A 26283-nucleotide genomic window follows, 5' to 3' on the forward strand; every position below is an offset into this window, starting at 1 on the left:
CTGTACCGGAAGTAGCAGACGATGTGCGCGTGACGTCACGGGTTGTGGAGCTCCTCACATCTGAACATTGTTTACAATCATGGCCACCAGCAGCGGGAGCGATTCGGACCGAGAAAGCAACAATTTCCCCATTAATTTGAGCGAGGATGAAAGATTCGTGGATGAGGAAAGTGAGAATGAAGGACTAGAGAAATAAAAAGGAAAATAAAAAAGGACAAGAGAGCTGCGAGGGAGAGATTCAGATAGGGAAGATGCTGTTAGAGGCACCGTGGCAGGACCACTCGGCCAGGCCCAACCGCAACAAGGGATAAAGCCATACCGCTTTGAACCCGACGCTGACGGTGACGGTCAGGAGGACGCATATTGATGCTGGAGTAGCACACGACATAGATCGCCTTCAGAATACAGAATGGTAAAATGCATTTTATTAATACACATGATACACTGTACTTTGTGTGTGTGGTCCAATCCAACTGTGTTCGCTTGACCGCTCTGTTCCATTGTAAAGCTTCACTGTCATCTTTTGGGAATGTAAACAATGAAACACTGGCTGTGTTTGTGTTGCTATAGGCGGCCGCAATACACCGCTTCCCACCTACAGCTTTCTTCTTTGACGTCTCCATCTTTATTTGAAACAATAGCGTTTTAAAAAATGACTGCACTATTTGATGAGTTGATACTGTACCGTAAAGTGTTGATAGTATTGATAAGAAAATAATGGTGATAGACATAGTTGCAATAATGATATCGTAATATCATATTGTTGATAAATAACAGCATTACCAATATTTGATGACACTGTACCTTATTGCATAATGTGACAATAATAAAACCCAATCATGTGTTTCAGGTCATCAGTTTAACGAGATGGCCAAGTGGGTCCAGGACGACAATGCCACGGGGATCTACTACGAGACGTGGACGGTGCTCTCTGACCCGAGCCCCGGCGCCAGCGTGTGGTTCGAGTCCTACGACTGCTCGCAGTTCGTGCAGCGCACGTACCACACGCTCGCCCGCCTGGGCGCCAAACTGAGCAGCCGCACGCAGACCAACTACACCAAAGTCTACCTGTACAGCGGGGAGCCCATCTACCTGGGCAACGACAGCGCCATATTCGGCCAGCCGGCGCTCAGGAACCTGGCGGCGGACATTCGGGATTTTTACAGCATGTTCCGAGCGCACCAGTCCATGGCGGAGTTGGTGCTCAGCGTGATGGAGGCTTACAAGAAGGTGGTGTTTGACAAGAACTTTTACTTCTACTACAACTTTGAGTACTGGCGGCTGCCCATGAAGCCTCCTTACCTACGCATCACTTACCAGGAGGTGCCTTTGCCTTAGCGCACTACCAAATACTCACATTACCAGAACACAGTACTAAATACTTCAATTTACCATAACGCAGTACCAAATACTCAAAACTACCATAGCACAGTACTAAATACTTAAATTTACCATATCTCTGTACTAAATACTTAAAAAACTACTAAAATGAGATTTTCTTATTTAAACGGGGATAGCAGGTCCATTCTATGTGTCATACTTGATCATTTCGCGATATTGCCATATTTTTGCTGAAAGGATTTAGTAGAGAACATCCACAATAAAGTTCGCAACTTTCGGTGCTAAAAGAAAAGCCCTGCCTCTACCGGAAGTTGCAGACAATGACGTCACATGTCACATATTCACATTGTTTTTAATGGGAGCCTCCAACAAAAAGAGCTATTCGGACCGAGAAAACGACACTTTCCCCATTATTTGAGCGAGGATGAAAGATTCGTCTTTGAGGATATTGATAGCGACGGACTAGGGGAAAAAAAACAATTGCAATCGCGTTGCATTGAGACAGATTCATATGTTTTTAGACACATTTACTAGGATAATTCTGGGAAATCCCTTATCTTTCTATTGTGTTGCTAGTGTTTTAGTGAGTTTAACTGTACCTGATAGTCGGGGGTGTACGTCCACGGGTGTGTTGACGCGCAGTGTCTCAGGGAAGTCCACGGCAGCTGTACGGGCGGCACAAGCTCAGCTGATATCCAGCAAGTGGCGACTTTTTAACCACAATTTTCTCACCGAAACCTGCTGGTTGACAAGTGGTCGGAATCCATGTCCGCTCTGATCCATAGGAAAGTTTCAACTTCATGAATTTTAAACAAGGAATCACCGTGTGTTTGTGTGGCTAAAGGCTAAAGCTTCCCAACTCCATCTTTCTACTTTGACTTCTCCAATATTAATTGAACAAACTGCAAAAGATTCAGCAACACAGATCTCCAAAATACTGTGTAATTATGCCGTTAAAGCAGACGACTTTTAGCTGTGTGTGTGTGCAGCGCTCATATTCATAACAGCCTGTGACGTCACGCGTACACGTCATCATTACGCGACGTTTCAAGAAAAAAGTCCCGGGAAATTTAAATTTGCAATTTAGTAAACTAAAAAGGCCGTTTTGGCATGTGTTGCAATGTTAATATTTCATCATTGATATGTAAACTATCAGACTGCGTGGTGGGTAGTAGTGGGTTTCAGTAAGCCTTTAAATTTACTGTAACACAGTTCAGTACCAAATACTCAAATTACTATAACGCAGTACTAAATACTGAGATTTACCATAATGTAGTACTAAATACTCTAATCACATTACTAAATACTGAAATTTACCATAACGCAGTTAAAAATACTCAAATTACCATAACGCAGTACAAATACTCAAATTACCGTACATGTCGTGGTCTTCTGTAGTAATTTCTGTTTCTGTTCCTACACAAAACGGCGAAGAAGCAATGCTGCAAGTTGTCTAACAAGTTAACAATATGTCAGACACGTTAACAAGGGGAATAGTGCCAATATGTTGAATAAAATTGCCGAATTAAATACAATGTGTTCAAGTCATTCAGGCAGACGGGAGTCTCCCTCTGCTGGACATTTTGGGACATTACAGTTACATTTTTGTATGTCATTGTAGAAGTGAAGTGAATTATATTTACATAGCACTTTTCTCTAGTGACTCAAAGCGCTTTTACATAGTGAAACCCAATATCTAAGTTACATTTAAACCAGTGTGGGTGCCACAGGGAGCAGGTGGGTAAAGTGTCTTGCCCAAGGACACAGCGGCAGCAGACAAATATGTACTGAGGCCATAAGTATATTTGTGTCTCTTTGTTCTTTTCAATTTTTCACCATCTTGTCTATGAAGAAATGTCAAAAGTAAATGGTCAAGCTTTCATCGACGTTCTCTTCATTGACTCCATTGTATACTAACCCACAGTGAGCAGGTAGACAAATACAGCGTGAAAAAATCCACAAATTGGTGCTTAGAAACTGACCATGTAAACCTGGTGAAAACAACCTCAATGAAGATGGTAATAATTGCAATTCTACAGAGGCAGCGTTATTTGATTTCCAAATCAGTGTTCCAAAACTTAAAGTTGCACTTTTCAATCGACCCCACTATAGTTATGCAACTGGTTGCAATTTTCAAGGAAAGAACAAACCCTCTAGTTAAAATTAAAGTTAAAGTACCAATGACTGTCACACACATACACACACACACACACACACACACACATTTGGTGTGGTGAAATTGGTCTACATTTGACCCATTCACTTATTCACCCCCTGGCAGGTGAGAGGAGCAGTGGGCAGCAGCAGTGCCACGCCCGGGAATCATTTTTGGTGATTTAACCCCCCATTCCAACTTTTGATGCTGAGTGCCAAGCAGGGAGGTAATAGGTCCCATTTTTGTAGTCTTTGGTATGACTCGGCCGGGGGTTTGAACCCACAACCTACCAATCTCAGGGCAGACACTCTAACCCAGTGTTTTTCAACCTTTTCTAAGCCAAGGCACATTTTTTTCAATGAAAACATCTCGAGGCACACCACGAGCATAAAACATAAAAAAATTAAACTCAGCATACGATATTGACAGTAAAAAGTTACTCTCGCAATTGTTGGATATGATTTTAAAGCATAACCAAGCATGCATCACTATAGCTCTTGTCTCAAAGTAGGTGTACTGTCACCACCTGACACATCACGCCCTGACATATTTGGAGTTTTTTGATGTTTTCCTGTGTGTAGTGTTTTAGTTCTTGTCTTGTGCTCCTATTTTGTTGTTGATTGTCATGTCATGTATGGATGTACTTTGTGGACGCCGTCTGCTGTTCCACACGCTGTAAGTCTTTGCTGTCGTCCAGCAATCTGTTTTTGTTTACTCTGTAGCCAGTTCAGTTTTTGTTTTGCATAGCCATCCCTAAGCTTCAATGCCTTTTGTTTATTTCTGTTTTAAGCATTAGATATATTTTACCTGCACCCTGCCTCCCGCTGTCATCTGCATATTTTGATCACGATAAACCCTATTCCCGACTGATATGGAAGAGTAATACACGGTTACTCCGCCAATCTCTAGACAGCACAGGCACTCAACAACGGCACATTTGCGGATTATAATTAATGGTTAGCAAAAAATATTTTTAACCCACCTAGGTGAATTTGCATAATCTCCCACGGCACAGCAGACAATATATCACGGTACACTAGTGTGCCGCGGCACAGTGGTTGAAAAACACTGCTCTAACCACTACACCAGGGGTCGGGAACCTTTTTGGCTGAGAGAGCCATACAAGCCAAATATTTTAAAAAGTATTTACGTAAGAGCCATATAATAATTTTTTAAGACTGAATAAAACTAAATGCGTGCATTTTTAAGTAAGACTTAACGTTTTTAAGAGTATAATAAGTCTCATTCTTTTTAATGACATTGTTATTCTGAAGCTAACCAACAATAAATAAAATACTTCTTACCATTAATGCGACTGCTTAAACAGGTGCGGTAGAAACTGGATGATGGATTAAAATGCATGAGAATGTTTCATAGTTTGAACGTTATTTTTGACACTGTGATTACCAGCGAAATTATTCATTACTTATTGTGTTAAGCAATGTCAGCTATGATTTATCTGAGAGCCAGGTGCAGTCATCAAAAGAGAAACATCTGGCTCTAGAGCCATAGGTTCCCTACCCCTGCACTAGACCAGCTGAGTAGGCCTTGATCAGAAGTGGCAGCCAGAGAAAACAAGCACAGAGCGAACCCTCTTGCTCTCTGATTGGAGGCAATGAAGAAAACAAACACGATCAACCAAACAGGGCAAAGTTATCGGGTTCCTTTTTATTTATCACTCAATTAATCGATTTATTGCCTACCAGCCCAGGCCGAGCGGCAGCTGTTACCTGCCATGATTTCAGACGTGATGAGACAAAAAGCAGCATGCACAGATAATAAAAAAACAACAACCTTAAAACGAAAATGTCCTGAAAGTGCGGGCGAAGTTGTGCGACTTGGCTAATTAAAAACAATCTCGCTAATTACGTCATAGATTTCTATACATTTATCGGATGGCTTCCTCAGGAGGAATTAGCGCCATTTGATATTCACTCACATAAAGTGCGTCGGGAATATCCGCCTTTACCACAAACTGTCTGTAAAACCGACACACTTTTGCATGGAAAAAACCCAAGAAAAACAAAAAAATTAAGCAAATTGAACATGTCCATACCGTGGAATAACACTGTACACATTAACATGACACACACATGTATGCAGTGGGGCAAAAAAGTATTTAGTCAGCCACCGATTGTGTAAGTTCTCCCACTTAAAATGATGACAGAGGTTTGTAATTTTCATCATAGGTACACTTCAACTGTGAGAGACAGAATGTGAAAAACAGCCCCGAAGCATGACGTTTCCACCCCCATGCTTCACAGTAGGTTTGGTGTTCTTGGGATACAACTCAGTATTCTTCCTCCACACACGACGAGTTGAGTTCATACCAAAATGGATACATGGATGATACAGCAGCCCTGCGATGAGGTGGCGACTTGTCCAGGGTGTACCCCGCCTTCTGCCCGATTGTAGCTAAGATAGGCGACAGCGACCCTTAAAGGGAATAAGCGGTAGAAAATGGATGGATGGATGATACAGCAGAGGATTGGGAGAATGTCATGTGGTCAGATGAAACCAAAATAGAACTTATTGGTATAAACTCAACTCGTCATGTTTGGAGAAAGAAGAATACTGAGTTGCATCCCAAGAACACCAAACCTACTGTGAAGCATGGGGGTGGAAACATCATGCTTTGGGGCTGTTTTTCTGCTAAGGGGACAGGACGATTGATCCGTGTTAAGGAAAGAATGAATGGGGCCATGTATCGTGAGATTTTGAGCCAAAACCTCCTTCCATCAGTGAGAGCTTTGAATACTTATTTTCCACCATAATTTACAAATAAATTCTGTAAAATTCCTACAATGTGAATTCCTGGATTTTTTTTTTTTCACATTCTGTCTTTCACAGTTGAAGTGTACCTATGATGAAAATTACAGACCTCTGTCATTATTTTAAGTGGGAGAACTTGCACAATCGGTGTCTAAGTACTTTTTTGCCCCACTGTATATATTTACATATTTCTATTAACTTAGATCTCCTATGGCCATGTTTGTTGTTACGGCGTCAAGATCCAAACAGTCTTCCTTCCGCCTGAAGCCTAGATTATGTTCTTACGTCATGGCCCGCTGCTTCCCATCCAAACTTTCCCGTGTAGCTTGCCGTACTCTTCCACACAAGAGGCCTTATGGGTCAGATTGTAGGACATTATTTCCGAACAATTGGGGAACAATGTTAGCGATAAAAGTAAGTGATGCAAAATTGATGAATTCCAGCTTCGTAATTTAACTGCCATTGTTTACCTGCGACAAACAAAGCTAAACTACAAACCTATACAAAAGGTGCTGCTAATCTATGATTTTTTTCTTTGTTTTATTTTTTTTTTGTATACAACAACCTTAATAGTAGCAACACCTGCAGACTGGAAAGGTGTGTAATTGTGCTATGGTTGTGCTTACTGCAGGTGCTGCGGGTTGAAAGCCCTAATATATATGTAAGTATTTGAACACCCTGATATTTTGCAAGTTCTCATGGAGGGGTCTGAAATTTTCACGGTAGGTGCATGTCAACTGTACGAGAGTTGACCTAAAAAGAAAAATCCAGAAATCACAATCTAGGATTTTTTAACAATTTATTCATGTGATACAGCTGAAAATAAGTAATTGAACACCTGTCTATCAGCTAGAATTTTGACACTCAAGGACCTGTTAGTCCGCCTTTAAAAGTCCTCCACTCCACCGCATTGTCCTGAATCAGATGCACCTGTGTGAAGTCGTTAGCTGCATAAAAACACCTGTCCACTCCATACAATCAGTAAGACCCAAACATTCAGCATGGCTAAGAGCAAAGAGCTGTCCAAAGACACCAGAGACAAAATTGGACAACTCCACAAGGATGGAAAGGGCTACCTACGGAGAAATTGCCAAGCAGCTTGGTGAAAAAAGGTTCACTGTTGGAGCAATCATTGGAAAATGAAAGAAGCTAAACATGATGGTCAGTCTCAATCAAAGTGGAGCCCCATGCAAGATATCACCCCGTGGGGTCTCAATGATGCCAAGAAAGGTGAGGAATCAGCCCAGGACTACACGGCAGAACTTGGTCAATGACCTGACAAGAGCTGGGATCACTGTTTCCATGGTCACTGTTGGTAATACACTAAGATGTCATGGTTAGAAATCATGCATGGCACAGAAAGTTTCCCCTGCTTAAACCAGAACATGTTAAGGCCCGTCTTAAAATTGCCAATGACCATTTGGATGATCCAGAAGAGTCATGGGAGAAAGTTTTGTGGACAGATGAGACCAATATTTACCTTTTTGGTCATAATTCCACTATACATGTTTGGAAGAAGAAGAATGATGCGTACCATCCCAAGAACACCATCCCTACTGTGAAGCATCCGGATGGTAGCATCATGCTTTGGGGGTGTTTTTCTGCTCATGGCACAGGACGACTGTGCTGTATTAAGGAGAAGGTGACTGCAGCCATGTATTGTGAGATTTTGGCAAAAAACCTCCTTCCCTCAGTCAGATCATTGAAGATGAGTTATGGCTGGATCTTCCAACATGACAATGACCCAAAGCACACAGCCAGGATAACCAAGAAATGGCTTCGTAAGAATCATATCAAGGTTCTGGAGTGGCCTAGTCAGTCTCTAGACCTAAATCCAATTGAAAATCTTTGGAGGGAGCTGAAAGTCTGTGTTATTTAGCGACAGCCCAGAAACCTGACTGATCTAGAGAAGATCTGTGTGGAGGAGTGGGCGAAAATCCCTCCTGCAGTCTGTGCAAACCTACAGGAACGTTTGACCTCTGTAATTGCAAACTAAGGCTACTTTACCAAATATTAATGTTGGTGTTCAAATACTTATTTTCAGCTGTATCACACAAATAAATTGTTAAAAAATCATAGATTGTGATTTCTGGATTTTTCTTTTTAGGTTATCTCTTATACAGTGGACATGCACCTACCGTGAACATTTCAGACCCCTCCGTGATTTCTAAGTGGGAGAACTTGCAAAATAGCAGTGTTCAAATACTTATTTTCTTCACCGTATATATATCATCCGTTCATGAATGAGTATATCCGTTCGACCACTGTGTTCAATGGAAAAGTCTGATGTACAAAATTTGCAGGCAGCATGCCCCTTCCGCCTCGAGCTGTCCTGGATGAACTGAAATTATTTTTTTCCAATCATTTTGGAACTTGAAAGCATACTTCGTCTTCTTACTCGTCGTCGCCATGTCTCTTCTTCGTTCTTCTGCTTCGTTTTTGGACATTACTACTTGCTGTAGTTTTGAAGCAATGCATGATGGGAATCCAGATGTTGTGTGTCAGTGTATTACCGTGCCGGCTGGAATAAACACACACTGAGAAATAGCTCCGTGCCTGCCTACATTATGGGTTATAGATAAACCTATGGATAACAGAGGCATATATATTAGTGTCCTTTTCAGGTGAGAGAAGACACTAAAGTATTGTTGTCCGGGTGGAAATCGGGAGAATGGTTACCCTGGGAGTCTCCCGGGAAAATCGGGAGGGTTAGGGAGTATAAATTACTGTGCATTGAAAAACTGTACCACTGTTTTTTTTAACGTAAAATTCTGGTGACTGACTGATCTGCCATTTTTTTTACTGTAAAATCTGTCTATTTTTAAATTGGAAATTGGAAAAACAGTACACGTGTTATTTTACTGCAAAATTCTGGCCACTGAGCTGCTACATTTTTACTATAAAATGTAAGTGCCCCGTTTTTACAGTGCATTGCTGTAAAAGTCAAAATGGTACCAATGAGTATTTTACCGTATATTTCTGGCAAGTGTGCTGCCACGTTTATACAGTGAAATCTTAGACTTTTTACAGTATAGCCTTGCGGAAATGCCATCAAGGATTGTTCATCTTGAAAGAGGGTAGTATGAATATGTTTTGCAGGCCAGACAAAATGACACGACGGACCAAATTTTGCCCATGGGCCCCACATCAGGCATTTGGTATTATAATAGAGTAACAGTAATATAACTAAAACAATTCATACGTACTAAACTGTCACATGTTTAATAGTACTGTTTTTGTGCTAATTTCTACACACTATTGTAATGTAAAGCTAGTGTCGTTTGCAAGTGTCTGTGTTAGTATTATTAACTTACAGTGGCATTATTTTTGTATGGTTACAATTTAAAAAATTCCCCATTAAATTCACCAAAATATAGTTTGGAGTTAAGTCTGTTCAGCTGATTGGAGAGCGAGCTTCCGCAGTTTATGGGTCCGTGAAAATTAGTCCTTTTACTCCCGTGATACAGGCAACGTGTAGAAACAATTAAGGTATGTAATTAAACATTTCAAAAATCCTTCTGTGTAAATAACCAATTCCACAACACAATCTACGGTTTATACTCCGGTGCGGCTAATATGTGGAAAAATATTGTTTTCTTCCCAATTTAGTGGGTGTGGCTTATATACTGGCGCACTCTATAGTCCAGAAAATACGATAAATGTTCGACAAGAATAATGATTACTCATTAAGTTGACGCTCTGTAAAACACCGGCCAACAGCGCTCCTGCGAAGAATTGCACGCCATCTGCTTACTCCCCAAAAAGAGCTATAAACGGATTGAGATGATGTCAAATTAAAACATAATCCAGGCTTCATCGGTCGAAAAACTGCGTCTCTATACTGTGCTGCAGAGCTGCAATTTAAGTGGTAGTGCAACAAATGATGTGCTGAGTCATTACTCTAAACTCTTTTATAAAAAGGTTTCCTCGAGGGAAAAAGCCCGATGAGTTCCATTTTTGATGAGGCACAGCAGGTTTCTCGTATTCAAGACAACCATCTGAGATTTAGAGCTTCCGTGACTTTGGAATCTACGTTATAGTTCCTGCACTTCACTCCACAGGAGTTCCACACTAGAGTAAGTCTTTTACCAGGTAGGCATCATGTCCGGAAACCAAACCCGGCCCAGGTGCTTGGACACCTCCCAGTGGATTTCATCCAGGGAGTACTTGTGATCCGGGATGAGCACTTCCTCCATGATGGAGAGCTGTGAGAGGCGGCGGCCGCACATTTTGACAAATTCCACGAAGGCGCTGCAGGAGACCTCACACTCGCCCAGGCCAATGGCCGACAATTGGGTGCAGTGCTTGGCGATGCGGATCAGCTCCTCGTCCAGGGGGCGCAAACCGTTGGCGCACACTACCAGTTCCACCAGGCGGGGGCAGTATAGGCCCACCCGACCAAGCACCTCCTTGCTGACGGAGCGGCCGAAGTAAAGATGCGTGACGGGGATCTCCTCGGTGAAAAAGGGCCCAAACTCGTCCTCGTAGAGGAAGAAGTACATGACCAGGTTGAACTTGGGCGAGTGGCGCACCATAGCGTCCCAGCTGCTCTTCTTGATGGTGTGAAAGTGCTGGCCCAGGTTCTCGCTCACCACGTCGATGCGTAGATGCTCTAAGTGTACGTGCTTCTCCGAGGAGAGGGCGAGCAGCAGCTCATCGCTCAGAAGGTGGTAGTTCAACGCCAGCTCTCTTAGGCCGTGACATTGATCGGCCACACACATGATGCCTGAAAACACACAAATTGCTTTTTTGAAGTATTTTCCACTTGGAATTACAAAAACCAATACACTTAAAGTGCATACTTTGGCTGAGGCTATAAAAAAAACCCCACTGCTAAATCAAGCATTTTCGGCTGCGAAAATCCCAAATAAAAACCTGAGAATACTAATGTAGATGATATATGATACAGAAGACATACATTTAGCAAAGCGATATAGCTTTTAGGGGCTGCAAGTGCATGTGCCTCACAATACAAAGGTCCTGGGTTCGATCCCCGGGCTCGAGGTCTTTCTGTTTGGAGTTTGCATGTTCTCCCCATGAGCGCTTGGGTTCCCTCGAGGTACTACGGCTTCTTCCCACCTCCAAAGACATGCACCTGGGGATTTGTTGATTGGCAACACTAAATTGGCTCTAGAATGTGAGTGTGACTGTTGTCTGTCAATCTGTGATGATTGATAATCGCTCATTTTTAGGACTATTTTTTTGGCTTGCGCGCGTTCGCCATTGTAGTCCGCGCTGTATTCAATAGGCTTCTTCTGTTGTGGGGCAGACTGAGTCGTACATGGACATGCATCCTCCACTGTTGCCATTTGTAATACCAATTATTGTACATCTCTCACTTATATCGGGCAGTAGACTCCATATGTAAGCGCTAAAAACTGCAAGAAAGTTGGCTGGGAGAAGAGGCAGTCGAAGTGGAGGCAGTAAATCAAGGCCTCCCACAAAACGACGCATCCTAAAGAGGTGGGCAGAAAGGGGCTTGAAAACGGACTGTAAAACATCTATGCAAAATTTTGACCAAAGAACCATCATTACATGTTGTGCAGACCAGTGGTCCCCAACCTTTTTGTATCCGCGGACCAGTCAACGCATAATAATTTGTCCCGCGGCCCGGGTGGGGTGGTGGGAGAATCCTTTTATAATTTTTTTTTTTTTTTTTGTCATAAAAAAGGGAGGTTTTTGAGGGTGGTGCACTAATTGTAAGTGTATATTGTGTTTTTTATGTTGATTTAATAAAAAAATTAATAAAATTATTATTCTTTTTTTTCTTTTTTAATAAAAATGAATAAAAAATTCTCCTGCGGCCCGGTACAAATCGGGCCACGGCCCGGTACCAAGCCGGGGCACGTTGGTTGGGGACCACTGGTGTAGACCACAAGTAAGTGTTTTAAATGAAGAAAGCAACTCATGATATGATATTTAAAGGGGAACTGCACTTTTTCTGGAACTTAGCCCATCGTTCACAATTATTGTGAAAACCATGACGGATGGGATTTTTTTTTAATGCATTGTAAATATTAAATAAACGTAAAAAAAAAAGTCAGCTTACAGCAAAGCCAATGGGTGCTCAGCTATTCTGCCCATAAAATCTGATAAATAGCCATTCAAAAAGCGCCAACAATACTCAATTTACATGTTAGGACTTTAGTGATATTGTTATTATAAGGGCTTACGCAGACAAACTTCTGTTTGTCCCGGTTTACATCAAGTGGTCTGCTGTTTCTTTGCTTCCCTGCTCCCCGTAAGTTTATAGTTGATAATCTTTAAATGTAAATCATGCATCTCACCTGGAAAGTAGACGGCTGAGAATATAAATTGACAAGTGGGGACACTTTGTCCGTCATATATGACCTGGAACTGGCAAGTACGACACAAAAAGCACTTGTTTCTCTCCACCCCATTTCTTTGTGATAATTATGAGACCTTTTTCACCTAAATGGCAATATTTGAACATCCCAGCAATCGGCATCCTATTAGGCAGTAGACCTTATACAGTTTTATGTTTGTTGTCTCTCATAAAGTTTGCAGTGAGCAGAAATCAGCAGTGATAAAGGAAACGTGATGCGTTTTTTTTAAATCAATACGCCGCGTATGCCTAAAATGATCAAAATACGTAAATATTAAATGTTATTATAAATGTGCCTGTTACTGCATTACATTTATACTTACATCATGTACAAACCCCGTTTCCATATGAGTTGGGAAATTGTGTTAGATGTAAATATAAATGGAATACAATGATTTGCAAATCTTTTTCAACCTATATTCAGTTGAATGCACTACAAATACAAGATATATGATGTTCAAACTCATAAACTTTATTTTTTTTGCAAATAATAATTAACTGAGAATTTCATGGCTGCAACACGTGCCAAAGTAGTTGGGAAAGGGCATGTTCACCACTGTTACATCACTTTTTCTTTTAACAACACTCAATAAACGTTTGGGAACTGAGGAAACTAATTGTTGAAGCTGTGAAAGTGGAATTCTTTCCAATTCTTGTTTTATGTACAGCTTCAGTCGTTCAACAGTCCAGGGTCTCCGCTGTCGTATTTTACGTTTCATATTGCGCCACACATTTTCGATGGGAGACAGGTCTGGACTGCAGGCGGGGCAGGAAAGTACCCGCACTCTTTTACTACGAAACCACGCTGTTGTAACACGTGGCTTGGCATTGTCTTGCTGAAATAAGCAGGGGCGTACATGATAACGTTGCTTGGATGACAACATATGTTGCTCCAAAACCTGTATGGACCTTTCAGCATTAATTTTGTCTTCACAGATGTGTAAGGTAACCATGCCTTGGGCAGTAATACACCCCCATACCATCACAGATGCTGGCTTTTGAACTTTGCGCCTATAACAATCCGAATGTTTTTTTTTCCACTTTGTTCTGAAGGACACCATCTTAGATGAGCTCAGGCCCAGCGAAGCCAGCGACGTTCCTTGGTGTTGTGGATAAATGGGTTTTGCTTTGCATAGTAGAGTTGTAACTTGCACTTACATATGTAGCAACCAACTGTAGTTACTGACAGTGGTTTTATGAAGTGTTCCTGAGCCCATGTGGTGATATCCTTTACACACTGATGTCTGTTTGTAATGCAGTACCGCCTGAAGGATCAACGGTCCGTAAAATCATCGCTTGCGTGCAGTGATTTCTCCAGATTCTCTGAACTTTTTGATGATTTTACGGACCGTAGATGGTAAAATCCCTAAATTCCTTGCGATAGCTCGTTGAGAAATGTTGTTTTAAAACTGTTAAACAATTTGCTTACAAATTGGTGACCCTCGCCCTATCCTTGTTTGTGAATTACTTAGCATTTCATGGAAGCTGCTTTTATACCCAATCATGGCACCCACCTGTTCCCAATTAGCCTGTACACCTGTGGGATGTTCAAAATAAGTGTTTGATGAGAATTTCTCAACTTTATCAGTATTTTTTTCCACCTTTCCCAACTTCTTTGTCACGTGTTGCTGGCATCAAATTCTAAAGTTAATGATTATTTGAAAAAAAAAAAAAGTTTATCAGTTTGAACATCAAACATGTTGTCTTTGTAGCATATTCAACTGAATATGGGTTGAAAATGATTTGCAAATCACTGTATTCTGTTTATTATTACATCTAATACAATTTCCCAACTCAAATGGAAACGGGGTTTGTATATAAAACCATAATGGAAGTGTTTGGATGTTTTTAGTGGCACTGTAAGCAAAATTGAACAGCGCCCGTAGGGTCCATTGTAAGTGGACTATTGATCAGTTTAGTTTGCAAATACATCAAAGATGCTATTATAATCCATTTCTAATGGATAAAGCTTTGGCCTGGACAAGAGGTCATCAGGTGGTCCCCAACGTTCACAGAGTGTTTCGACCCTTAACCACAACACTCTCCGGTTGGTGGGTCAGCAGTGATTGGCCAGATCACTGCTCCTCTCATCCAGGCTTCCAGCTATTGTCCTCTCTTTTATGCCAGAGCCAACAGGAGGCTCTCTCCGCCGCTTCTCCCAGCCTACGAACGGCTGTTTTTCTCAAGTGACCTCTCAATCCAACATTTGTCATCATATTCCACACAGATTGCGCAGGGAATCCTCGACAACCAACTTCCACTGTCATCAGCCATGCTGTCCACCCCTTGTCCCGGCAGTCCTGGACAAGTTGTTGGTACTTTGTTTCCTTCCTCTCTGCCGCTTCCTCACATCCCTCCTCCCATGGGACAGTAAGCTCCACCATGATGATTTTCTTTCCCTCTGGGGACCACAAGACTATGTCTGGTCTCAGAGTGGTGGACAGTACTGCCTCTGGGAAGAGGAGCTTCCGCCCCAGGTCGACCTCCATCTCCCATCCCTGGGCCAACTGCAAGAGGTTTTGGTTGGCTTGGCCTTGGACAACTGGTCCATGACCCTCTTTCACGAAGGTGATGGTGCTCAGCAATGGTTTTGTTTTGGCTGGGTGTTTCTTTCTCCTCTCTTGCTCCAAGATGTCTGCGAGCATTGCCAACACCTTGTCATGGCGCCACCTGTATCTTCCCTGGGTCAATGCTGTTTTGCACCCAGACAGAATGTGCGCCATAGTTCCTTTACCGCCACACAACCTGCACAGCGGGTCCTCCCTCATTCCCCACCTATGCAAGTTGACTGGGGTCGGCAGGGTGTCATATACTGCTCGAAGCAGGAATGAGATACGAAACGGCTCCAGCCTCCACAGTTCACTCCACGTCACGTTCCTCTTGGGAAGGTTCCACCTTGTCCAGGCACCTTGGGTTGCGAGCTCGATGGCTTTAGCTCTCCTTCCTTCTTCCTCAAGGTTTCGGACTTCATCCTGAATCAAGGTCCTCCTTTCCCTGGGAGTGGACTTGGACCACTGCTGGAAATGTGATGTTCCTAGACCCTGTCTTCCAGTGCAGAGGCTTCCGATGGTATCTTTGGTCCTGAGAGATCATTCTGCCTGGGCAATAGCAGTGCTAGCGGCCCACTTCCTGCCAGATCTTGTTCTTATTCCAGCTTCCCTGATCAGCCGATCTTGGGAGTCCCTATACGTCAGGGAAAGTCTGCATTTTGCGACTTTAAACTCCTCCAGAACTGAAGACAGGGGGAGCTGGAGCTGGCCCGACCTTATGTAGAGCCCCGTAGATGTAAAGCTCGGGGGTATCCCCAACCATTTCCGAAGGTGCTTGTTGAACTTCCTCTCCAACCCTTCAACTGTTGTTATCGCCACTTCGTACACGGTGAGAAGCCACATAAGTCTTTGGAGTAAGCCGTGCTGGTAGATCCAGCACTTGTATTTCCCAGGCAGACCAGACTTGTCAATCCTTTTCAACCATTCTTCAACCTGATTTTCGGTGCTGGAGATGCTGTTTTTATCCGTCATGGAATCATCATACCACTTTCCAAGGCATTTAATAGGGTTCCCTTGGATGTTTGGGATTGCTTCCCCCTGAACAAGCAACTTGAACTTTCCCGTTGTTTTTCCCTTTTGGATCACCAGACACCTTGATTTCTTGGGCTTGAAGATCATCTTTGCCCAAGTAGCCATACGATCCAGTTCCGCCAGGACCCATCTCGCCTGCACGTGAGTTGGTGTTATCACGGTAAGATCATCCATGAATGCCCTGATTGCTGGTTGTTGACTTCCTGCTGCAGTCTTTGGTCCTCTTGACTTTATGATCGCTGCAGAGATGATCAGGTTCATTCCCATGACAAACAAGATGGGAGAGATGGTGCACCCTGTCACTATTCCCTTCTCCACTGGCTGCCATTTAGTTGTGAACATGGCTGCTTGGAATCGTAGCTTGATGTCTCCCAGGTAGCTGGTGATCATCCCCTGGATGTGATGTGGGATGTGGTAATGGTCCATAGCCACTTGGATCACGTTATGGGGAATTGACCCATATGCATTAGCAAAATCAAGCCAGACTACTGTTAGGTTGCCTTTCTTCTCCTTTGCTTCTTGGATAAGTTGGCTGAGGAGCCCTGTATGCTCCAGGCACCCGGAGAACCCTTCGATACCGCCCTTCTGGATAGAGGTGTTAATATATCCATTCCGGGTCATAAAGGAGCTCATTCTTTTGGCCAGCACTGAAAAGAAGATTTTCCCCTCCACACTTAGCAAGGAAATGGTTCGGAACTGGCTGATCTTTGTGGATCCCCGTTCTTTCGGCACAAAGCACCCTTCTGCCCTTCTCCAGCTTGTTGGTACGGTTCCTTTGGCCCATATAACCCGCATAAGCTTCCACAGCCTGTGTAGGAGCTTAGGGCATTTCTTGTATACTTTGTAGGGTATACCGCTGGGACCTGGGGCAGAAGCTGATCTTGCGTGCTTGACAACCTCTTGAACCTCTCTCCATGATGGATATTCTGTGCTGAGGGAGGATGTTGGTGGACTGATGGTACCAAGCCCGAGATTTCCTGGTAGGGCGATGTTTCTTGAAGGGTCACTGAATGTCTCTTCAACAAACTCCTCCACCTCCTCCTTAGAACTTGTTAGAGTCCCTGACCTCGTCTCTCCCAAAAGTGACTTGGTGAAGCGATAGGGGTCTTTTATGAACTGGGCTCGTGCAGCTTCCTGCCTTTTCCGCCTTTGCCTTTGCCCTTCAGCCCTTCTCAGCCTGATGAGCTGCTCGCGGAGGCTGGCTGTCAGTTCTTTTATACCTTCCTTTTCTTCCATGCTTGCCAATTTGAATTGCTTTCTCAGGGTTTTAATCTCCTTCCGAATTTGTTTGATCTTTCTTTCTCTTCTGTTTTCCTGCTTTTCTGGTCTGTCTTTGTTCTCTCTCCTTGGCACTGTTCCAAACCGCTCTTTTCCCAAGTTGTATGTGATGGCTGTGAGTGAATCCACCTTCCTTTCTACTGAACCTGCTTGAACCATTTCAAGCACCCTTTCCAGATCTTCATCGAGCATGGACCACTCCTTGGTCTCACTCATCTTAGGCCACTTGATTCTTTCCTTCGTTGGCTGGGGTGGGCTTTCTGGGATGGCATTTGAGGTTGTCCTTGTGGGGTTTTGGGGGATTGCAAGCACTGAGAGATCTCTAGGACTATGGTTTGCTTCCTGCCTAGGGTTCTCCTGCGTCTCACCAGACTGTTCGTCTGAGCGGTGTGCCTGTGTCCGTCCCTGTCCACACTTGGCCTTGTCCTTGGCCTTGCTCTGGTGTATTTTGAGCCCTCTTGCACCTTTGCAGATCTTTCCGCAATTGCACTTCACTTCCCATGCCTCCCCAGTCAAGGTGGTCTGTTTGAGCCTTCTCTGTGTCCGTGTCACTGTCCTTGTTGTTGCCGTTGAATCTGTCCTAGCGAGTCTCTCATCCTCCCCCCCTCTCGGGAGACTCTGGGGGTATTGCTTATTTGTACGTTCGGTAGCTTGCTTGGTGCACTCTTGCGAGTGCTGCAACAGGAGTTGCTGGCCCCTGTTACCCCGCCAGTCTTTCCTGGAGGTCAGCTGTCTCTCCAGCGTCACCGACCTTTCTCGGTTGTCATCCAGACTTTCCTGGAAGTCACTGGTTGCCCAGGGAGTTCAGTTTGCAAATTAGAATACTTTTTTTTTTAAATCCACCCGTACACATGTCTCTCATAACGATTGTGAACAATAAGCTCCCCTAAACATTCACTTCTCCTGCTTTGCTGTGCTGACATCTATTACCGTTACACCATATCAGACTAGACACTTACGTCATTAACATCCAATTACATCATACGAAAGCGCTCAACGTGGCGGAAAATATTCTGCTTAGCTGAGTTCTGTAAAAAGGCGATAAAAATGCCAGCTTGTCAGTTTACAGTTTTAATGACGCAAATTCTTTAGGATTTTTCTGCTTCAGTATTTTCTACGCCATCACATACCTGCTGGTGACACGTGAGGGCAGCTGCTCATCTTGAGCAGTTTGAGCGTGTCGCTGTTGTTGGCCACCAGCACTTTCAGCGAGGGGTCGTCCACCGGCGTGTCGTCGATCTTCAGCGATGACAGCGACTTGGAGTTGACAAAGACCACCGTCAGAGCAGAGATGAAGTGAGACTGCACGGAAGGAACAAAAGTGAAGGTTAGGGATGGGAATCGAAAACAAATCAGTGTGTGATTTCCTTGGAATCGTTTGGCATTTTGTCAAGCGATACGCTTAACGATTCTTCCGGGTGGAGATGACGTCATTACGCAACATGCATACTGCGTAGTGACGTCAAATCACAAAATGGCCATGCCTGGTCGGGACATACACAAGGGCTGGACGGTATATTGATATAATCGATACATAGCAGGTTTGTCTCTGTACAATTTAGAAAATGACTATATCGTGATATTCGAGTATACGTTCTGACGCAGTTGCTTTTAGCTGCGGGCATTACACTACAGGCTCTTCTCGCTCTTTCCTGGCTCTCCTTCTCATGGACAGCAAGTGCACCTTCTTACATAAGTCACATACATATACGCCCTCGCAGAGCAGAGAGGTAGCAGCATGGGTAACGTTAGCTGTGATGCTGGTGGTAATATGAGAGAAGGTGCAAATCTGGTAACAAACGAAGAAAGAATTCAATTGAATGCACTACAAAGACAAGATATTTGATGTTCAAACAAATAAACTTTATTTTTTTATTGGAAATAATAATTTTTAACTTAGAATTTCATGGCTGCAACACGTGCCAAAGTAGTTGGGAAAGGGCATGTTTACCACTGTGTTACATCACCTTTTCTTTTAACAACACTCAATAAACGTTTGGGAACTGAGGAAACTAATTGTTGAAGCTTTGAAAGTGGAATTCTTTCCCATTCTTGTTTTATGTAGAGCTTCAGTCGTTCAACAGTCCGAGGGTCTCTGCTGTCGTATTTTACGCTGCCTAATGTGCCATACATTTTCGATGGGAAACAGGTCTGGACTGCAGGCGGGCCAGGAAAGTACCTGCACTCTTTTTATACGAAGCCACCTTGTTGTAACACTTGTCTTGCTGAAATAAGCAGTGGTGTCCATGATAACGTTGCTTGGATGACAACATTTGTCGCTCCAAAACCTGTATGGACCTTTCACAGTAATGGTGTCTTCACAGATGTGTAAGTTATCCGTGCCTTGGGCACTAATACACCCCCATACCATCACAGGCTTTTGAACTTTGCGTCTATAACAATCCGAATTGTTATTTTCCTCTTTGTTCTGGAGGACACCACGTCCTCTGTTTCCAAATATAATTTGAAATGTAGACTCGTCAGACCACAGAACAACTTTCCACTTTGCATCAGTTCATTTTAGGTGAGCTTGGGCCCAGCCGAGCGGCAGCGTTTCAGGATATTGTTGATAAATGGGTTTGGCTTTGCATAGCAGAGTTTTAACTTGCACTTACAGATGTAGCGACCAACTGTAGTTACTGACAGTGGTTTTATGAAGTGTTCCTGAGCCCATGTAGTGATATCCTTTACACACTGATGTCGGTTTTGATGCAGTACCGCCTGAGGGATCAAAAGTCCGTAATATCATCGCTTATGCGCAGTGATTTATGCAGATTCTCTGAACTTTTTGAAGATTTTACGGACCGTAGATGGTAAAATCCCTAAATTCCTTGCAATAGCTATTTGAGAAATGTTGTTCTAAAACTGTTCGACAATTTGCTTACAAAGTGGTGACCCTCACCCCGTCCTTGTTTGTAAATTACTTAGCATTTCATGGAAGCTGATTTTATACCCAATCATGGCACCCAACTGTTCCCAATTAGCCTGCACACCTGTGGGATGTTCCATATAAGTGTTTGATGACCATTCCTCACCCTTATCAGTATTTATTGCCACCCTTCCCAACTTCTTTGTAACGTGTTGCTGGCATCAAATTCTAAAGTTAATGATTATTTGCAAAAAAAAAAAAAATGTTTATCAGTTGTAACATCAAATATGTTGTCTTTGTAGCATATTCAACTGAATATGGGTTGAAAATTATTTGCAAATCATTGTATTCCGTTTATATTTACATCCAACACAATTTCCCAACTCATATGGAAACGGTGTTTTGTATTTTCAAAAAAGTATTTTATCCCTCTCGTATGCTACAAAACGGTATGTGCCTCACTGTAGGCTTTCCAAGGTCATGTTACCTCTAAATCAAACAAAATTGAGTCTAATCCACCCTTTTTTGTCTTTTTTTAAAAGGAACCAAATCGTTAAACAGAATTGAAAGAAAGAATCGAAAAACGGAAAAATCTTGTCAATTCCCATCCCTACTGATGATTAATATTCTTTCAACGCAACTAGAGAACGTTGGTTAGGTTCATACGAAGCATTACCCCAACATCTTGCAATTGTGGAAGATGAAACAGACTGCTTCCAAACTGGACAGTTAGTGTTAGTAATACCTTTGAAACCTCCATGAAACTGGGCCTGGCTGTTGAGATGAGCCCCAAGGTCTTTAATGAGCAGTTCACCAACTGTGAAAGAATGTCACAGGCAGCCTCTGCAGACTCGGTGCTGCTGTCCACCTGGTAAGAGAACATGAAAAGGAGATTGTTAAAAATGGTTTAAAGCCCCGTGAACATGTTTCAACAGAGGTGCTCCCACCTTGAAGCTAACATACTGCAGATGGTTAGAGTGCCTCTTGATGATCTGCTTGATAAGGTCCGGATGCGTGGCCTTCAGGTAGGAGCTGGCGGGCTGGTTGAGCTCAAACTCGAAGCATCTCCACAGCTCAGGCATGTGGAAGGCTTGGTTCCACCCACGGCACACCTGAGAGGCGTAGGCCCGGTCCAGCAGCGTTAGGTACTGAAAGATGTGGAGGAGGAGCTCCTGGGGGAGGCGAGCCCAGTTGAAATCTGGCGAGTCGCCGGCCTCAGACACCACAATCGACTCTTTCCGGATCTTCTTGCAAGCCTCGGGCGGGCTCTTGCTGGAGGAGTTGTTGCTGTCCTTCTTGGCGCCTTTCACCCGCTTCATCTGAAACACAACAAAAACATTGCATTTACTCTCATTTAACTCGAAGTTCAGTGCTGCAAGAGAATATGAAAACCAAGCCGCATTGATCGCATGACAACCAATTTCATTTAAAGAGAATTAGGACGTCAAAATCCACAGCAGCAGCAAAGCGGAGGATGTGGAGTATATTATCAATACTCGACATAATAATAATATATATATATATATCCATCCATCCATCCATTTTCTACCGCTTATTCCCTTTTGGGGTCGCGGGGGGCGCTGGCGCCTATCTCAGCTACAGTCGGGCGGAAGGCGGGGTACACCCTGGACAAGTCGCCACCATATCACAGGGCATATATATATATATATATATATATATATATACACACACACACACACACACACACACACACACACACAGTAGGGCAAAAAAATAAAAATAAATAAATAAATAAAAAAAAAAATATATATATATATATATATATATATATATATATATACACATATATACACACACATACATACAGTGGGGCAAAAAAGTATTTAGTCAGTCACCGATTGTGCAAGTTCTCCCACCTAAAATGATGACAGAGGTCTGTAATTTTCATCATAGGTACACTTCAACTGTGAGAGACAGAATGTGAAGGAAAAAAATCCAGGAATTCACATTGTAGGAATTTTAAATAATTTTTTTGTAAATTATGGTGGAAAATAAGTATTTGGTCAACCATTCAAAGCTCTCACTGATGGAAGGAGGCTTTGGCTCAAAATCTCACGATACATGACCCTATTCATTCTTTCCTTAACACGGATCAATCGTCCTGTCCCCTTAGCAGAAAAACAGCCCCGAAGCATGATGTTTCCACCCCCATGCTTCACAGTAGGTGTGGTGTTCTTGGGATGCAACTCAGTATTATTCTTCCTCCAAACACGACGAGTTGAGTTTATACCAAAATGGATACATGGATGTTACAGCAGAGGATTGGGAGAATGTCATGTGGTCAGATGAAACCAAAATAGAACTTTTTGGTATAAACTCAACTCGTCGTTTTTGAAGGAAGAACAATTCCTGGATTTTTTTTTTCACATTCTCTGTCTCACAGTTGAAGTGTACTTATGATGAAAATTACAGACCTCTGTCATCATTTTAAGTGGGAGAACTTGCACAATCGGTGGCTGACTAAATACTTTTTTGCCCCACAGTAGGTATGGTGTTCTTGGGATGCAACTCAGTATTCTTCTTCCTGCAAACACGACGAGTTGAGTTTATACCAAAATGTTCTATGTTCAAATTTGAACGTTACGGTACTAATAAGAAAAATCTACAAGGTTAATATAGGTTGCTTCTCTTTCTTCCCCTCCATTTTTCTACATTCTTTTGTATCTCTAGTTATCGTTAGGTATATGTATTGTTGCGTTTGAACAACTGCATTGTTGATGATAGAGGTAAATTATTGGTATTGTTGCGTTTGAACAACTGCATTGTTGATGATAGAGGTAAATTATTGGTATTGTTCATTATCAATAGCGCTATTTCTATTGGTATTTGTATTGCTCCATTTGTGGTGTAATAATGCTCATTGTCATTTCTGTATTATTGTTTATTTTGTTAACTGCTTCTTTGCTATCACTTTTGCCATCATATTAGTACATATCTTATTTGCTGATGTTGCTCTATTGTTGTTGTTATTGTTGTGTTTGTCTCTCTGTCTTATCCCACTCTTGTCACCACAAATTCCCCCTGTCTTCATTCTTTTCCTCTTTCTATCCCCTTCTGCACCAAATGATAATATAAATACATTGAATAAAGTCAAATACAAATAAGGCAACACGAGAAGTATCCTGCACTTCTATTTTGTCAAGTAAAACTGAACAGCCAATATGGGCATCTACATCAACTATATCAGTGGTTTTCAAATGGGGGTACTTGAAGGTATGCCAAGGGGTACATGAGATTTTAAAAAAAATATTCTAAAAATACAAACAATTCAAAAATCCTTTATAAATATATTTATTGAAAAATACTTCAACAAAATATGAATGTAAGTTCATAAACTGTGAAACGAAATGCAACACTGCAATATTCAGTGTTGACAGCTAGATTTTTTTGTGGACATGTTCCATAAATATTGATGTTAAAGATTCCTTTTTTTGTGAAGAAATGTTTAAAATTAAGTTCATGAATCCAGATGGATCTCTATTACAATCCCCAAAGAGGACACTTTAAGTTGATGATTACTTCTATGTCTAGAAATCTTTATTTATACTTGAATCACTTGTTTATTTTTCAACAAGTTTTTAGTTATTTTTATATCTTTTTTTTCCAAATAGTTCAAGAAAGCCCACTACAAGTAAGCAATATTTTGCACTGTTTTAAACTTTAATAAAACTGATGACATAGTGGTATATTTTACTTCTTTATCTCTTTTTATCAACCAAAAATGCTTTGCTCTGATTAGGGGGTACTTGAATCACACTTAAATAAATTGCCAGAAATAGCCAATTTGATCAATTTACCTCTAATAAATAAATCTATATATATATTACAAAAAAGGGTATTTCTGTCTGTCATTCCGTCGTACATTTTTTTTTTCTTTTACGGAAGGGTTTTTGTAAAGAATAAATGATGAAAAAAAAACTTAATTGAACGGTTTAAAAGAGGAGAAAACACAAAAAAAATGAAAATTAAATTTCCATACATAGTTTATCTTCAATTTCGACTTTTTAAAATTCAAAATTCAACCGAAAAAAAGAAGAGAAAAACTAACTAATTCAAATATTTTTGATAAAATTAAAAAAATAACGTATGGAATATCATTGGTCATTTTTCCTGATTAAGATTATTTTTAGAATTTTGATTACATGTTTTAAATAGGTAAAAATCCAATCTGCACTTTGTTAGAATATATAACAAATTGGACCAAGCTATATTTCTAACAAAGACAAATCATTATTTCTTCTAGACTTTCCAGAGCAAAAATTTTAAAAGAAATTCAAAATACTTTTAAATAAGATTTAAATTTGATTCTACAGATTTTCTAGATTTTGCCAGAATAATGTTTTTGAATTTTAATAATAAGTTTGAAGAAATATTTCACAAATATTCTTCGTCGAATAAACAGAAGCTAAAATGAAGAATTAAATAAAATTTATTTATTATTCTTTACAATTAAAAAAACAATTAAACATTGATTTAAATTGTCGGGAAAGAAGAGGAAGGATTTTAAAAAGTAAAAAGGTATACGTGTTTAAAAATCCTATAATAATTTTTAAGGTTGTATCTTTTCTCTAAAATTGTCTTACTGAAAGTTATAAGAAGCAAAGTAAAAAAATTAATGCATTTATTTAAACAAGTGAAGACCAAGTCTTTAAAATATTTTCTTGGATTTTCAAATTCTATTTGAGTTTTGTCTCTCTTAGAATTAAAAATGTCGAGCAAAGCGAGACCAGCTTGCTAGTAAAACAAATACAATTTAAAAAAATAGAGGCAGCTCACTGGTAAATGCTGCTATTTGAGCTATTTTTAGAACAGGCCAGCGGGCATCTCATCTGGTCCTTACGGGCGACCTGGTGCCCGCGGGCACCGCGTTGGTGACCCCTGCCCTAACCCTAGCTTCATAAACAAATAAGTAAACTTCAAATATTGTAAATTTTATAAGCAATATTACACAAACAAACCTATTGAAAACAATAATGACGATGACAAACGGCTACGTGAGCTAATATTGGGATTTCAAGCCAACTTACAATATTGCTCAGTCGCTTCTTAGTCAACCAGAGGCATAATGTGAATATTGACCAATTAAGAAGACACAAATGTAACTGATGTCCTAAATAGTTGGCATTTGTAATACTTAAATGTTTCCGAGGCAGATAGAATGTCACCAACCTACCTTGTTTACACTCGGTTAGCTTGCTAGCAGCTAAATCCCACAGCCGAGTTGAGGCTTCACCCGGGGCCCACGCTGGGAAAGATCATTGGGGACAGCAAAATATCGCGCATCAGAGAACAGTTGGTCGGTCCTGTGCATCAAAAACAAAACACGCAAGCCCTGGGTGTTAATAGATCAAGCGCCGCGACCACAGAGGCGCCTCGGTTGGAGTTGACCTATTTCTCACTGGGAGACAGTCATCACCATAGACATCTTATAAGGGGCTACTTCCTGCTGGCGCTGACGAGATGCGGGGCCGCCATATTGGAGTGGTGATCCGCTCCACTCATTGCAATTCATTCCGCAGGATGAATGAACGGTCAGCGCATTTAATTTTATTTATTTATTCAGCCTGAATTGTTTTACTCATCTGAGGTTTGCAGATGACATTGTTGTCTTGGGAGAGCAATTCAGTGAGGTGGAAGACATGCTTAAAGACCTTGCAAATGCCAGTAAATGTTGTGGATTGAAAATGAATATGAAGAAAACAAAAGTTATGGCAAATTCCATGGTACCTCATGGACCTGTGACTGTTAATGGAAATTAAATTGATGAAGTTAATGCAGGGGTAGGGAACCTATGGCTCCAGAGCCAGATGTGGCTCTTTTGATGACTGCATCTGGCTCTCAGATAAATCTTAGCTGGTATTGCTTAACATAATAAGTAATGAATAATTCCGCTGATAATCACAGTGTTAAAAATAACGTT

General features: G+C 41.7%; 2 protein-coding genes across 4 annotated transcripts in view; one reads left to right on the forward strand and one right to left on the reverse strand.

Annotated features, from left to right (window-relative positions):
* Window positions 1-3221, forward strand: part of cln5 (CLN5 intracellular trafficking protein) — a 32072-nt gene extending 28851 nt beyond the window's left edge. For all 3 annotated transcript variants that reach the window (XM_061879788.1, XM_061879787.1, XM_061879789.1), the window contains one exon: window positions 851-3221. In XM_061879788.1, coding sequence (XP_061735772.1) covers window positions 851-1338 — 488 coding nt within the window. In that variant the 3' untranslated portion in view covers window positions 1339-3221. The remainder of the gene's footprint in view (window positions 1-850) is intronic.
* Window positions 3222-5144: 1923 nt separating this feature from the next.
* Window positions 5145-25802, reverse strand: fbxl3a (F-box and leucine-rich repeat protein 3a). The gene is made up of 5 exons (XM_061879786.1): window positions 25537-25802; window positions 21290-21661; window positions 21088-21210; window positions 18604-18775; window positions 5145-10994 (listed from the first exon to the last, which is right to left on the reverse strand). The coding sequence occupies exons 2-5, from the start codon at window positions 21659-21661 to the stop codon at window positions 10354-10356; spliced, it is 1308 nt and encodes a 435-aa protein (XP_061735770.1). The 5' UTR covers window positions 25537-25802; the 3' UTR covers window positions 5145-10353.
* Between the last annotated feature and the right edge of the window lie 481 nt (window positions 25803-26283).

This window comes from Nerophis ophidion, linkage group LG19 (assembly GCF_033978795.1).
Source record: "Nerophis ophidion isolate RoL-2023_Sa linkage group LG19, RoL_Noph_v1.0, whole genome shotgun sequence".
NCBI classification, from domain to species: domain Eukaryota; kingdom Metazoa; phylum Chordata; class Actinopteri; order Syngnathiformes; family Syngnathidae; genus Nerophis; species Nerophis ophidion.